Raw genomic sequence first — 14,418 nt, 5'->3', positions numbered from 1 at the left:
GTCCGTTTGCTCTTTCTTATCGTCTGTCCGTCCGTCCGGCCGTTTGCTCTTTCTTATCGTCCGTCCGTCCGTCCATTTGCTCTCTTATCGTCCATCCGTCCGTTTGCTCTTTCTTATCGTACATCCGCCCGTCCGTCCGTCCGTCCAGTCATCTGTAAGCTCTTATCACGCAGAGCTTTCAACAGCTGACTTGTATCAACTTGTTCTTTCTCAGCTTGTGTGAAAATTACAGAAACCTAATAAGAACTATATTTTAGAGTAAATCATTAAATTGGGTAATCAAATTCAAACATATAATTTGTATAAATCTGTGGCAATTTAAGTGCAATTTGTGTATTCCAGAGAACAAAGTTGGAAGTTGATTTATGTTTTGGAGGGTATAAATGTGTTTGCGGTCTAACTTATTGGTTCCCAAAGTTGGGCTTGTGACCCAATTATGGGTCATGAAGCACCTTGGATAATCTCCAGAAATCAATTTAAAGGTTAATAAAATAATTGCTGATGTAATATTTTCCCTGTAATTATTACAAACACAAAATAAGTATAAATAAGTATTTATATTTGTTTACAAGCTGTTTAGATTGTCAAAAAGCCTATGTTTTTACGGTTATTAACGAAGTTTGTGTACTCAGATCAGAAATATTTGGGGTCACAAGTTTTTGCCATGGATATTTTGTGAGTCAGAAGATAAAAAGTTTGGGAACCACTGTACTAGCTGACAACAGTTCATGTACAATATATGCACAACACTGCCAACTAGCCGTGTAWGAACACTTTCACAACTTAATTCTACAACAGTCGATTGCTGGGCATGTGATTTCCTGAAACAGAACTTTAGCTCCTCGTGTAAAAATTAAAAAGTTGTTGAGGATTGCTAGTTCGGCTGCTTCTGTGACTTTTTCTTTTGTTTGTTGTAGATTTTTCATTAAAGAAGCATCATTAAAGTAATTTTAAAACTGTTTATTGGAAAACTGAAGCGATGCATTCTGGGTACATGACAGATTTGATTTGTGACGGGAAACGAATGCACAGAGTACAGGAAACTATCTTCCCTTCAAAATAAGAGCTTGGATTTTAAAGTTTTCCATGTTGTTGCCCAGTTGACCACTAGATGCCAGTCTTCATMAGCATAACATCTTTAAATAATTTCCGCCTCTCTAACCCCGTTGGCAGATTGCTTCAACCAATTACGTCAAGTACTGAGCTCCAGCGTTTAAACTTTATTTTTTTTAATGAGCTCTGATTGTAAAGTAAAATAAATCAATACATTCAAAATTTTAGTATGGATTACAAACGTTTATTGTTTTTTGCTGAGACAGGGAGTTCTAAACATTGCCTTCCTGCTACATAAGCAGACACAAAGCATTGTGGGAAATGAACCGTGTCCCAAAGCAACAGTCAGCAAGGATGTATACATTTCCAGTAAGTGTGTTTATCTGGGAGRGGTGCTGTTGGATAGATCACATGTGTTGTGATTCATTGACAGTCATACCTTCCGCTGTTCAAGATAATGATGACTGGTAGATAATTAGTTATTGGGGTACTGCATTTTAATTTTAGAAAGCGCAAATCTGCTTATGAATTATAAAAATAAGTAAGACCTCTAAAGTGCAAACGAAATATTTAGRTCCGCAATTAGYGGATTTGTGCTTTAGCGAGCTGGTGCCCACCAATGGTTGCCACTAACATCAACCTTTTAGTTAGCTTAGCACCAAACTTGGAATCAAGAGGCAACATGGAGCTGTTATTGGTGCAGCTTTACTTTTCAAAATAAAATTGCAAAAAGCAAATAATTGTTTTGTTTTTTTGTTTTCCCCCCTGTTTTTAATGGGAAAGAATGGAAAATCAAACTAATAAAAAATCCAGTGTTTAAGGGTTTTTTTTTTTTGCTTCAGTTATCTAAATCCAACATAAATGTAGTTTTTTTTATTTTGTCATTGTCATTTTTCTAATTTAGTTTTAAAACAAATAAAAGAAAACACTGATTATTTGTTTTTTCTCGCTTTATTTTTTATCAAGTGGTGATAAAATCTGCAGCCTTTAGGCTACAAAGATATTTAGTTTGGTTTGTCAGCTCTAGACGTGGTAGTAAATCAAATTAGTTGCCTTTGCTTTGTTTGAAGTCAGGTTAGCAGATTCCTGTTTGTACTGAAATAATATAGTTTGCAGCTAGATGTAAGATTTCCCTTTTAACAGTCAAACCAGCCTTTTATGTGGCTGATGGATATATTTAAACGTTCCCGTTTTCCAGCTGCTAAGCTCACTCCCCCTGTCGTTGGACTGCGGCGGGGATAACCCGCCGCCGCCACGGATCACCACTTTCACCTCTGTTACAGTAAGCCGGCTCAGCTCCACTCTGTGTACTGACCCGCGTGTTCCACAGCTCTGCTGACCTAAATTCACAGAGCTGGTGGAGGCAGGGCCTGGCGAGCTGGATGCTAATTAGCGCCGCATCCTCAGTGGAACTCGTCGTGATTTATGAGACCGGCTATTCCACGTGGCAGCGTGCTCTGCCCGCGCCGCTGCACCGGCCGCAACAAACTCTGGACCACATGGGCTTAAATGAAACACATTTACTTCAGCGTTTCAAAGAATAAAACAGCAGGAAATGATGAAGGGTKTGCAGCCATGTTTTAGAAACTGAAAGAACAACCAGTGGGTCCTTTTGTGTTTTGTTCTTACAGGAGGTTAATGTGTGTCTGAGACACTTCCTGTTTTCATAACTGTGTGTGTGTTTGTGTTTGTGTGTCTCCTCTAGGGGCATTTTTTATCAGGGCTACTACTGCACTCGCTGTGGAACAGGAGCTCACAAAGAGTGTCTGGAAAGGATCACCACCTGTAAAATCAGTAGGTGTTTTCTTTGTAGAACAACGTGGTGTTGGAATAAAATTTTTAAGAGTTCACGGTAGTCGTCTGGCGGGAATTTAGACACAATCTGACACACGATGACATCAGCAGGGCTGATAGTATTCTGGCACCGTGCCGTAATTCCAGCTCACCTCCAGGAAAGAAAAATAAATCAGGTTCACCCAGCCAAATATTTAACAGACATTTCTCTGGACCTATCAGAGGCGCAGCTTTCACTTCAAAACACACAGCATAGGCCAACTAGCCAATCAGAAATCAGGTGGAGGCGGGATGATATTGGCAATACTTTGATTCGGATCCAGCAAAAGTTGAGCGGTGCTCAAAATAAATTAATKTATTTGTTAGAACAAGTTTAAAAAAAGAACTGGAAACAATATGTCGGAGGAGAAAAACCAGCAGGAGGAAGTTTACGGATYCCTCCGCCTGAGAAAGTCGGGCTGCACAGGTGTACACTAACATTAGCTGAACAGTAGCAGACAAGTGGATGCTAACGTTAGTTGAAGTTGTGTTAAACCCAAAAGTATGAAATTTAAATAATATATCATTATCATATGATATATTGGTCACAATATGTCAATTTATTAGGTTCAGTACAAAATTACTTGAAACTTCATTTTTTATTAATGTGCTTGATAGAGAGATATCTGCCTTTAAAATCATTTTTGTAATAATATGATGGTATTATCAACGTATACACAGACAGCAATGGGATTTTGTGTGTGTTCAGGCTCATGATTTGATTCTAATGCCTTTTGATTGGGTAAAGCTAAAAGCACAAATATGTGACTTCATTAAAGGGAATAATGTTGGAAAATAACTTTGCCCTCATCTACAAAACATAATGTATGTAATAACCCAAACATTATTTTTATTAAAAGCCTTTTCTGACATTGTAATGTGAAAAAACTGTTTTATCTTTTTGTCTTATTTCAGATCCTCTTGACATGGTGAGTAAATGTCTCTTCATCTTTTATGACATCATTACTGCCTTTTTTATGAAACATATGTTAAAAAAATCGATCTGACCACATGTTTGGTTGTATTTTACAGGAGCCTGGATTGTCGCCTGGTAAGAACACTACAACTTTGAGATGATGCCAGATTTTCTGTCAGCTGTCTGGTTTTACTTCTTGGCTGCAGCAGCTGTGGRTAAACACGGCCCTCTACTGCCATCTAGTGGACAGACCAGAGTGGTTATTCTGTGATGTGTTGAATTTTAGAGCACAGTGTGTGTTTAACTATAAGCAACATTTAGTGAACAAAAAAGCAACAGTTAAAGCTAATCTGGGTAAGACTTTTATTTAAAATCAAACTTTTTAAGAYGAAAAGTGGAGAGAGAGGTTAACCTGTAAAAAATGTTCAGTACACCGACATTGTTTATAWATATAAAACATTTTTTAACAGACTTAACACACTTTAAATTACCCCATTTTCTAGGCAATTTAAAAAAAAATCACCTTTACACCAACAAACTGTTGCTTCTTCTTACCTCTGTGTTTTCAGGACCAAAGATGGTGGCAGTGAGGAACTACCACGGCACACCAATACCTTCAGGAAAAACTCCTCTTTGTTTCCAAACAGGAGACGTTATTGAGCTGCTAAAGGGAGATCCAGACACCCCGTGGTGGGAGGTACTGTTCTCAGTCACTTCTAGCTGAACTGGTGAAAACCTTTCTGTGGATTTGAAACATGCCTGAGGTTATAGAGCTATCTTAGATACAAAGAGAGTTGGGAGAAAACAGAGATGCAGTTTCTACTACAGTATAAACTGTCTCTGTGTTTAAATACCAGCATCCAACCAGCAACACCTCCAAAGCTCATTAACACATTTGTTGTATCCCGTAGTCTGGTTGTGTTTGTCAGGATGCCAATCAACCACCACAGGAAGTCATTAGCATTCCCAAGAACCAACCAGAAATAAAACCCAAACTTGTTTTTAATTCTTCAGGTTTTATGCAGATTAAAGTGAGAGGATGTAACTGAGTTTTAAACCTGCTGGGAGGTGAAACAGGTTCAATGTTTCCTCTTTTTATCGCCTGCAGCTGTTTCACCTTTTCTTTTAATTATTTGACTTTCCACTGATTTTTTTGACACTTTATTATGACCAAAATGGGGGAGAAAACAAAATAAGAACCGGTCTCCTGTGTCAAAACGTCTTGAACGTTGTTTATTTTTTAACACGGTGACAGCAGCTCACAGGATGGTCATGCCATGCAGCGTGTTGTGATTGACAGCTGACGCTGCGTGGAAGAGAGACAAATAAGATATCTAATGTTTGACAACAAAATAAAAGTTTTTCCAGTTTTATTTCTCTTTTATTTGACTCGACACAGTCAAAATCAGGACTTTGTGTTGACGTGTGTGTCACGTTGTGCACTTTGGACATTGTGTGGGTCAGTTGCACGTTGAGGCTGTGTTCAGGGATGCCTCCAATAAAATGCTGCAGGCAACCCTGTGTCCCCACCTGTTCATTTGTTTGTACTTTAGYATAATGTGTCATGGAGCAATGGACAGATGCAATCGTTGGCTTTATATTTATAGCTGATTAACTTTTRGACAAATTAGGATGGCTGCCATAGCCAACCGGATAAAAGCAAAACACAAAAACTAACTAAACCTCAAGAGATTTCACAGATATTAGGCCACAATTTGATGGAGCTATTTTAGCTAAGAGTAATTTAYAAGTAGCATGTATACTCCTTAAACTAAGAACAAACTATCGCAAAAGGTTACTTTAAATGTTTAATCAGCATGTCTGTGCTTCCTTAAAAAGTCTTAGTCTTAAATTTATGTATTTGAAATTAAGACCTTAAAAAGCCTTGAATATATCTAAATTAAGACCTTCCTTAAAGTCTTAACTGTATCTGAAATTAAGACCTTAAAAGTCTTTAAGAAGACTTAACTGTATCTGAAATTAAGACCTTAAAAGTCTTTAAGAAGACTTAACTGTATCTGAAATTAAGACCTTAAAAGTCTTTAAGAAGACTTAAATGTATCTGAAATTAAGACCTTAAAAGTCTTTAAGAAGACTTAAATGTATCTGAAATTAAGACCTTAAAAGTCTTTAAGAAGACTTAAATGTATCTGAAATTAAGATCTTGCAAAGTCTTAAATTCATGTAAATGTCTTGAAAAGTCTTAGTCTTAAATTCATGTATTTGAAATTAAAAATTTTAAAATTATTTGTCTTAAATTTATGTACATGAAATTTAAAGACTTTTTAAGGTCTTAATTTCATGTGCATAAATCTAAGACTTTAATATTTTAAAGACTTAAAAAACTCTTTCTAAGGTCCTAAAGTCTTAAGTTTATGTATCTGAAATGAAGACTTAAATGTGTTAAAATGTGTAAATTGGTCTAAAAGACATTAAATATGTTGTGTTGTTCTGTATGGATTTAACTGATGCTGTTTTCAATGCTCTGTTGTGATACAGCACAATCCCCCAAACATCGCCTATTTTATAGTTAAAAGTTGCCACAACATAAAACCTCCATGTTCCTTTTTAATTTTGATTGATAACAAAGTCTGATGATGTCTGTTTTTTTGACCGTCTACACGAACCTCTCAGTAAACTTGGCGGTACTGCTTGGATTGTCTTATTGTTGTTATAAATTACCTGCAGACCTGTGGGGGGTCTGCTGCATTGAATGATTAGCGTGCATGTGACACTATTCGCTGTGGGGTCTCTTCGCTCAATTGTTGACATTTAATAGTAATATCGTTGCTAGCTCCTCTCCGAGTGACTCAAGGCCWCTTTCTAATGCCACAAATTTATCTTAGCTATTCCACTCGGTTATCCCTCGACAGAGCTGCGGTTTAATCTCTCTGTGTGATGTCAAAGGGCGCGCTGCACTCTGAATCAGTCGCTTCAGGCTGCAGACGGTGAAGCTCAGGCTGATGAGTAATCTTGACAGATGTGCTCCTCTTTTTTTTTTAGGAAAAGCATCGTCTAATATGAAGTCTGGTCAAGTAAATTTAATATGGATTCAAATGAATGTGGCAGATTTCTTCTTCYATTTCCATTGTTTTATTATATTACCACTAGAGGGCACCAAAGCGCCACATTTTTTTTTTTTGAATACATCCAAGACTCAATGTTGTTTTATGGATTACTGKTTTAAAATAACCCATAATGGCATAAATTTATTCAAACAATTATTTATTACTTCACACATATAGGCATTTTATTTCCCACACTCTGAGCTCTGCTGATGAACTTCTGCTGCATTTTCATTACAGGGGAAGCTGATGCAGACACAAAAGAGTGGCTTCTTCCCCAGCTCCTGTGTGAAACCTTGCTTGGACCCAAAGGTAGGTTCTTCATACATGGCAGGAGCTCATTTATGAATGTATATGAGACCTCTGAGGATTTTTAATGCTCATCAATGAAGGCAACAGCTCAAGTGAAACTCTATGTTTTGTCGTTTTTGTCTATTCCCATACAATGATGATGTTTGTTCTATTACTTATGTATTACTTATGTGAGGTACACCCAAGTAGAGCAGGCACTTACGGAATAGTTGTCTTGCTCATGGCCACCACACCACAACACAACAAACCTGTGACTTTCCGGTTAACCTTAGCAAAGACAAAAAATGACCATAACTCATCCAATTCTACAGACATTAAGCTAAAAATTGCTATGGTAGTAGCTTTCTTAATAGACAGAARTATCGATCTTCATCATCATCAAAACATATTCATGGCTCTATACCAGGGCCGGGCTGTAGCGTAGGCAGTGTAGGCAAACTCTCAGGGTGCCGTCCAGCAAGGGGGCGCCATAAATGGGAGATGAAGGTGCTAAATAAGTTCAAGCCATTTACCATGAAAAATATATATATTGTAACGTTTTATCAGGGTCTAGTTGATTTATTCTGTAGAATAATCACTGGGTACTCAGGTTTATGAACTTGTTCTGCTTTCTTCCTACGTGAGGTGTTATATGGTGCAGCGGATATTTCATGATAAAAGTATATGATGCTGTCAAGACTAACTACTGGTGCTCAGTGTGTAAATAAAAAACAAAATAAGGAGAATGGAAGTTTCAGTTCTGATCTCAGATAAAGTTCAGGTTAAAATCTGGTTTTATGTATTCTWCCTTCATAAAATACTGGTTTTATATATTTTTTATTTTTTATTTTATTTTATTTTATTTATTTCGAACAGACATTAAAAACAATCAAAAAGAAAAAATATAATGAAACAAACTTAAGAAATAAAATGTAATACAAATTATTTTGCCCATGTGACATGCAAAATTTTATATTTTCTGTTCGAAAAGGAGCAGGTAGAAGATACATCTTATAATGTCCTGCCCCTTTCCTACTTGTCAGTGTATTATCAATTAACTTTCAGAACATCGAAAAGAGACAACTTGTTTCCATTTTACATCATGTTTAACTATGTAGAATTATTTTAAGTTCTATTTATCTCATCAATTACATTATAGACTATTGAACATTAAACATCTTATATAGCATATTTTGAAATGAGCTCTGCTTTAATGAGTTTTTTAAATTGGTTTACATTTGTAATTTTTTTAAACTCATCATTCAATCCATTCCAGACATTTACTCCACACACTGATAAACAAAAACTCTTCCTGGTTGTTCTAATATGTTGTTTTTTAAAAAATATTGTTTTATAATCCCAAATATTTAGTAAAATTCTCTTCAAATGGCTGGAAAATGGAGTTTTGAGTAGATCTTTTACTAAATTTTCTGCGGGATTATACCTCTGGACCCCCCCCTAAAACTGCTTCACTTCATAATTTTAGTCCCCATAAGAGAGAGATGAAGACAAGTGTTCAAATAATATAGTTTTAATAAACAAAGACCAGGGAGTTTTCTTTCTTAAAGAGTTCCCCTTTGATGTCACTTCCTGCTTCACTTCAGCTGAGCCAAATTCAAAGGAAAACATGTACATATGTGACAAAACGGGTTAAATCGTGCCTTTTCTGCCAATTTCCCTAAATATGAAGATATTTTCTTTGACTTATTGTATTTGAAGGATCGGCATGTCACAGGCACTTTTAACAGTTTTGATTGGACAAACTGGTTTCTRAAAATTAAATGAAACATCCAAGACAGAACTATTTAAAGCTGCAGTCTGTAACTTCTATAAAAATATATTTTTGACATATTTATTAAAACTATCACTTATGTCCTGACAGATTGATACTAGACAGATAATCTCTGAAAAAATCAAAAGTCCTCTGGCTCCTCCCGGTGGTCCTACWGCCATCTGTTCAAATCTACCGCTCCCGAAGAAAAAGAGCAAATCAAAGCCCAGAGGTTTGTCTCACAGGTGTCAATCATGTTTGTGATGTTCCACCCTGCTCGCAGCGCAGCCGCGCACACTGTGCTGTGTGGGAGGAGCTTAGGAACGTAGGCTGAAGCTTAACGGAGAACAAGGGGGAGGGACCTGTTCAAATTTTTTCTAAGTCCAGGGTTTTCCAAATACTACATACAGCAGCTTTAATTTGTGAATTTTAAAAATATCGACATCAAGATTTAGAAAACTGCACACAGGACTCCACCTGAAATTTTGCCTCGGGCACCAAATTGGCCAGGACTGGCCCTGCACTACACGTTGTGCATTATTAATTCTTATGTCCGCTCCATTTGTAGATTAGCAATATCCACCTGATCTAACACAAGCATGGCTATAGCTCAGTGGAYTTTTACAGAAATTAAGCTGAGAGTTTGTGTGGTAGTAGCAGAAAGTTGTAGTCAGCACATACCTAAAGTGCTTTCCCATCATTGCATGAGAACACGTTTACCAGGTTTGACCCAACTGTCTATAAAGGCCCTAATTTTTCACTTCGTTCTGCTGCCTGTGAGGTAATCATCTCCAGGTAACAAGTTGTAACGCTGTGATTTGTGCCGTCTTTTATCTCTACAGCCCTTCCAGTCGTTGACCAGCCGGCAGTCCTCGCGGGAAACTGACTACTTTGGATATCCTTGGTAAGACTTCAGCGTGTGTTCGCAGCGCTGCCATTAACCCAAGGTTGCCGTCCTATAATTAGCTTAGTGTCTAACTTAACGCACCGCTTTCAATTGAAAGCAGGCCGAGCCTCGAGGAAAAGATTAATGACAACACGGTCGTTTAATGTTGCGTGTTTACAAAGCTCTTAACCGAGCTGTTGTAGTCTTCGAGGTCAGAGCTTTAATTTGCTGTTTTCTCTGTAGGTTTGCGGGGAACATGGAGCGCCAGCAGGCAGACAACCTTCTGAAGTCCCACTGCAGCGGGACGTACCTTATCAGGGAGAGGACGGCCGAAGCCGAGCGGTTCGCCATCAGCATCAAGTGAGTCCGTCAGGTTAGGGGGCGGGAACACGTCACACTTTAAAAAAAAAATACATTTATCTCATGAGAAAATAATAAAAAACAGCTTTAATTACCACTTAGTAATTGCCTTTTTTACATTTAGTCTTATTTTGTGCCTCTCCTCTGAATCCCAAAGATAAATAGTGTTTGCGCTTTTCCTGGAGCTGTCGTTTTGTGATGAATTGGGTGAAGGAGTGCGTTTGCACATTTGCATTCAAAGCTTCCACACAGGTGCAAACGCTCTATAGGGACCAGCCTCTTCTGCAAAGTAAACAAATCTGACAGTGTGCTTTAACTTTAAAAAAAAAAAGGGCTTTATTTTCAGTGTACTTCAAAATATATACAGAAAATACATATTTCCACAGCTGGGACACATTAAAACTAAAAGCAAACTGGAGTAAAAGCTGAACATTAAATGTCAGTAACCTACAAAGTGTTGATTTATTTTAGATATCCCTCTTTTTTTTCTCCTCTGGGTTTGTTTTTCCAGATTTAACGATGAAGTAAAACAYATCAAAGTCACGGAGAAGGACAGCTGGATTCACATCACCGAAGCAAAGAAGTTCGAGAGCCTTCTGGTGAGACGTGAACCGAATCGAACAGCAAAAACAAAAAAGRGTTTAAACGCTTGTTTCCAAGCTGATGCTTGGTGTTTTTGATTGGTTGTGTAACAGGAGCTGGTGGAGTATTATCAGTCCCATTCACTGAAGGAGAGCTTCAAGTTGTTAGACACCACGTTACGCTATCCCTACAAGACCAGAGAGCGCTTGTTAAGTCGGACGAGCACTCGCTCACCAGGTAAATGTGGCTTTTTTTCTCCAGCATCCTGCTAAAAAAAAACAGCTGATGCAGTTGAAATTCTGTTTTGGCCACTAAAAAGTTTAAATTGATTTTTGGGAGGAATGGGCAAAATGTAGACGTTTTCCGCTGATAATTGTTTCTATGGTTTTCTCATGATGACGACATAATTGGCTTGTTAACTCGAGAAAACCGTGGAAAAAATTATCAGCGGGAAACGCTCTCTCTCGGCTTCCGTAGGGCGGGGCTACGGGGGGGATTTTATGTGAAATAGAGGGATATGCCAGGGTATTTACTTTATTTTGAACACATTTATTTTAAAGCAACCCAAAGCATCAGGGATTATAGAAATTAGTTTAGTTTTATGTTTTAATTTACCAGGTTTTCAGAGGGTAGAACTCCTGAGACTTTCTCAGTTTGACTGAAAGTTGACGCAGAACTCTTTTTTATTATTATTATTATTGTATAAAAAAGAAAAGGAAAAAATTAAATGATAAATGAAAAAAAAACTTGACCCTCTTTAATGTTAGGGCTTTTAATAAGGGGTTCTTTGCACACTCAAAGTAGGCGTTTCTCAAGTGTAAGCACTGATTGGCTAGCTGTATTTGCTCTGTTTTTCAAAAAGGTTCTTCTCTTTTGTTTTTCTTTCACCTTTGACTTTAACTACTTTAACATTCATTTTAGCAGCCAAAACTGATTTTTTTAATGAAATGGTAATGTATCATTAAAAACAAACATTTAGCTCCTTAATTCTAAATATATTTATATAAAAAAGAAGCACTACTGACTGGTGATGCTTTTATTTTGAAATGTAACCAGAAGTTCTTTGTTAAGAGAAACAAATAAAGACGTTGAGTCCAACATAGGCGGTGTGTTCCTAGAAAATTATAATAATGGCGGCTAACATAATCTGCCGGTATTATTCCCAAATCTTCTGATGACCTCAGTTACAACAGCAAGAATGTGAAACTAAATTAAGAAATGAAAGTCTGATGCTAGAAAGGTTAACCAATATTTGAAAGAATATGGAGCTCTTACCTGCTTTCCCTTCCATCAGTTAACCCTCTTACTTGAACATATAGTTTTCCTCCAATTATTTCCCTTTGTTTTCTCTGTACCTATTCATATTTAAGGTAGCGCGAAGGCCTAGGTGTTGTGAAATATATCGGTTGGGGGAGGGGGGGGGTGAATGTTTTACTGTTAATATTATTAAACACTGTATAAAAAAGAGAATTGTACTTTGATGTGTTGTCAATGAATAAAGCTTAAAAGAAGAAAAAAAGYAAGCTAACGATACGAAGAAAAGCCTAAGCAATGATCATCCAATCAGGTAGCGGTCCTTGAGCAATGCCTTTTTATTGCTCGTCCAATCAGGTGTGCCCCTTGACAAAAGCTTTTCTTTTGAAACACCTACTCGTCCGCAGACATACCTACTTGCTTTTTCTGGTAGTTAAGTAAAAATAAAATGCTACTTTATATTTTACTAAAATAAAACGTAATATTTCTGCTTTAGTTGTTTGAATTTGTGCATTACTGATGTCAGGTTTTTTATTTATTATAAATTGCCTTGTTTTATGCATATTTTAACATTTGGTTTGTCGTAACATTTAATTTTCTGTGATATAAACAAAACTTTAATAAAAAATAATTAAAATAAGTGGAAAATATTTTTGTTGAGTACAAATAAAAGCATGGTAAATGCCACTTTTGTGTACAAGTATAAAAGTGAATATAAAATAAAATGGTAAAAAGAAAGGTCACTTTAAAAAGTTTCTAAACAAAAGAACAAAAAAGTCCAATAAACAACGTGATTCTGCTCATTTAAACAAAACCACTGGATAAACCCATAAAGCTGAAACACTTGTTAGAATAAAAGGAATAAATTGACATTTTTTCTCAGACTCTAACCTCCTAACGTCCTGTTTGGAAGCTGTGAGGCTCTGAAAACATTCAGATTATTATTAGYTTGTGTATTTGTTGCATTAAAGCTGGGCCCCAGCAGAGCCTGCTCAGAAACTTTCTGGCCCCTGAGCAGGGTGTTGTTGGTGACCCCTGGCGTAGAGCCTGATTTCCTGCTGCTTCTACAGTTTGCTGCACCAACAGACAACAATTGCCTCTAAACATGAGCAAAAACATTAATTTTATAAACACTTTTAAATCTAAATAAAGGATTGCACTTAGCAGTGAGCATCATAAAATAAAGTCTCGATTTCTAATTATTATTACAGCAAATTTAAAATGAAAAGCTTATTATCAGTCAACAATACAAAAAGAAACAAGATGCTGCAGAAGAAACACAAACATGAACTATAATTCTAAAACTAGCGAGGAAACTGGAGTGCTTTTAAAAGAGAGACACTTGAATTCACTCTGATTTGTTTTGAATCCAGAAAGTGTTTTTATAGTTTTAGAAACTACAAATAAAAAAATGTTGTTTTGAAAGAGGAACAAAATGTTCATATGTGGACAAGAGCTAAAAACAAAGAGCTCAGATATTTTCTTATTTTCTGAGATCTTTCTTTGRTTTAAAAGGATTTTGTTGAAAAAGCAGACATTCAATGATTCAGCAGATATTCAGTCTGAGCTCCAAAACCTCTGAATAACTGGAAGATAAATCCATCATCCATGTATAACTGGGAATTTGACTTAAAGAAGTTCGAATTACAACCTTTACCTGTGCAGCCTGATGGTTGTTTACCTTCACCCTCCTGACTGTGGATAATCATCAGTTAGAATAAAATATCAGAMCTCCTCCTACTTTGTTAGTGTTTCTTGGAGGAGCTGAGGGAGGCCAGAGGGAAGGAGAACAGAACAGCAGCTGAATGAAGCCGGCGGGAGGGGGGGGTCCGTCTGCCCCCTCTGTTCATTAGACTGGMTGAATCGTGGCCGTCTGTCTGCTCCTGCACTGCTGCCTCTGTTCTCACTGCCTGCTTGTTTCCTCCCTGTTTGGGATGAAGTTTCAGGAAAGAAGCTCTTGAGCTCGACTGTGCACAGTGGGCCATGCTTGCAGCTGTTGCCATGAAAGCAGACACGAGATTGGTAAACAAATAAATAAATAAATTACAAACACTTTCTATGATCCCGTGTAAGTGTGTCTGTTTGAAGCTGGCAGTGGAATCTGCTTCTGTAACTTATTTAACCTCATTTAATCATTAATAAATGATTAGTTAACCTTTAAACTATAAAAAAGTAAGGATGACTCGTGTCAATGTCAATATATAGCACGTTAACAAATCCTGACCAAAGTGCTTTACAGTTCATTTCAATTAATGAGATATAAATTAACACATTTATTAAAGCTAATACTCCCAAAACCAACGTACTTATTGTTAATTCATGCTTAATAACTCATAAATTAACAATTCTGTATACTGTGTGTGTGTGTGTGTGTGTGTGTGTGTGTGTGTGTGTGTGTGTGTGTGTG

General features: G+C 37.0%; 1 protein-coding gene across 11 annotated transcripts in view; it reads left to right on the top strand.

Moving 5' to 3' along the window:
- Positions 1–14,418, top strand: part of vav2 (vav 2 guanine nucleotide exchange factor) — a 222,684-nt gene that overhangs the window by 198,071 nt on the left and 10,195 nt on the right. For all 11 annotated transcript variants that reach the window (XM_014002468.1, XM_014002467.1, XM_014002464.1 and 8 more), the window contains 9 exons: positions 2,759–2,847; positions 3,802–3,815; positions 3,919–3,937; positions 4,372–4,499; positions 7,108–7,179; positions 9,772–9,833; positions 10,059–10,175; positions 10,687–10,774; positions 10,871–10,994. In XM_014002468.1, coding sequence (XP_013857922.1) covers positions 2,759–2,847; positions 3,802–3,815; positions 3,919–3,937; positions 4,372–4,499; positions 7,108–7,179; positions 9,772–9,833; positions 10,059–10,175; positions 10,687–10,774; positions 10,871–10,994 — 713 coding nt within the window. The remainder of the gene's footprint in view (positions 1–2,758; positions 2,848–3,801; positions 3,816–3,918; positions 3,938–4,371; positions 4,500–7,107; positions 7,180–9,771; positions 9,834–10,058; positions 10,176–10,686; positions 10,775–10,870; positions 10,995–14,418) is intronic.

This window comes from Austrofundulus limnaeus, unplaced genomic scaffold, assembly GCF_001266775.1.
Source record: "Austrofundulus limnaeus strain Quisiro unplaced genomic scaffold, Austrofundulus_limnaeus-1.0 Scaffold13, whole genome shotgun sequence".
NCBI lineage: Eukaryota > Metazoa > Chordata > Actinopteri > Cyprinodontiformes > Rivulidae > Austrofundulus > Austrofundulus limnaeus.
This window is presented reverse-complemented; position numbering and strand designations above follow the sequence as displayed.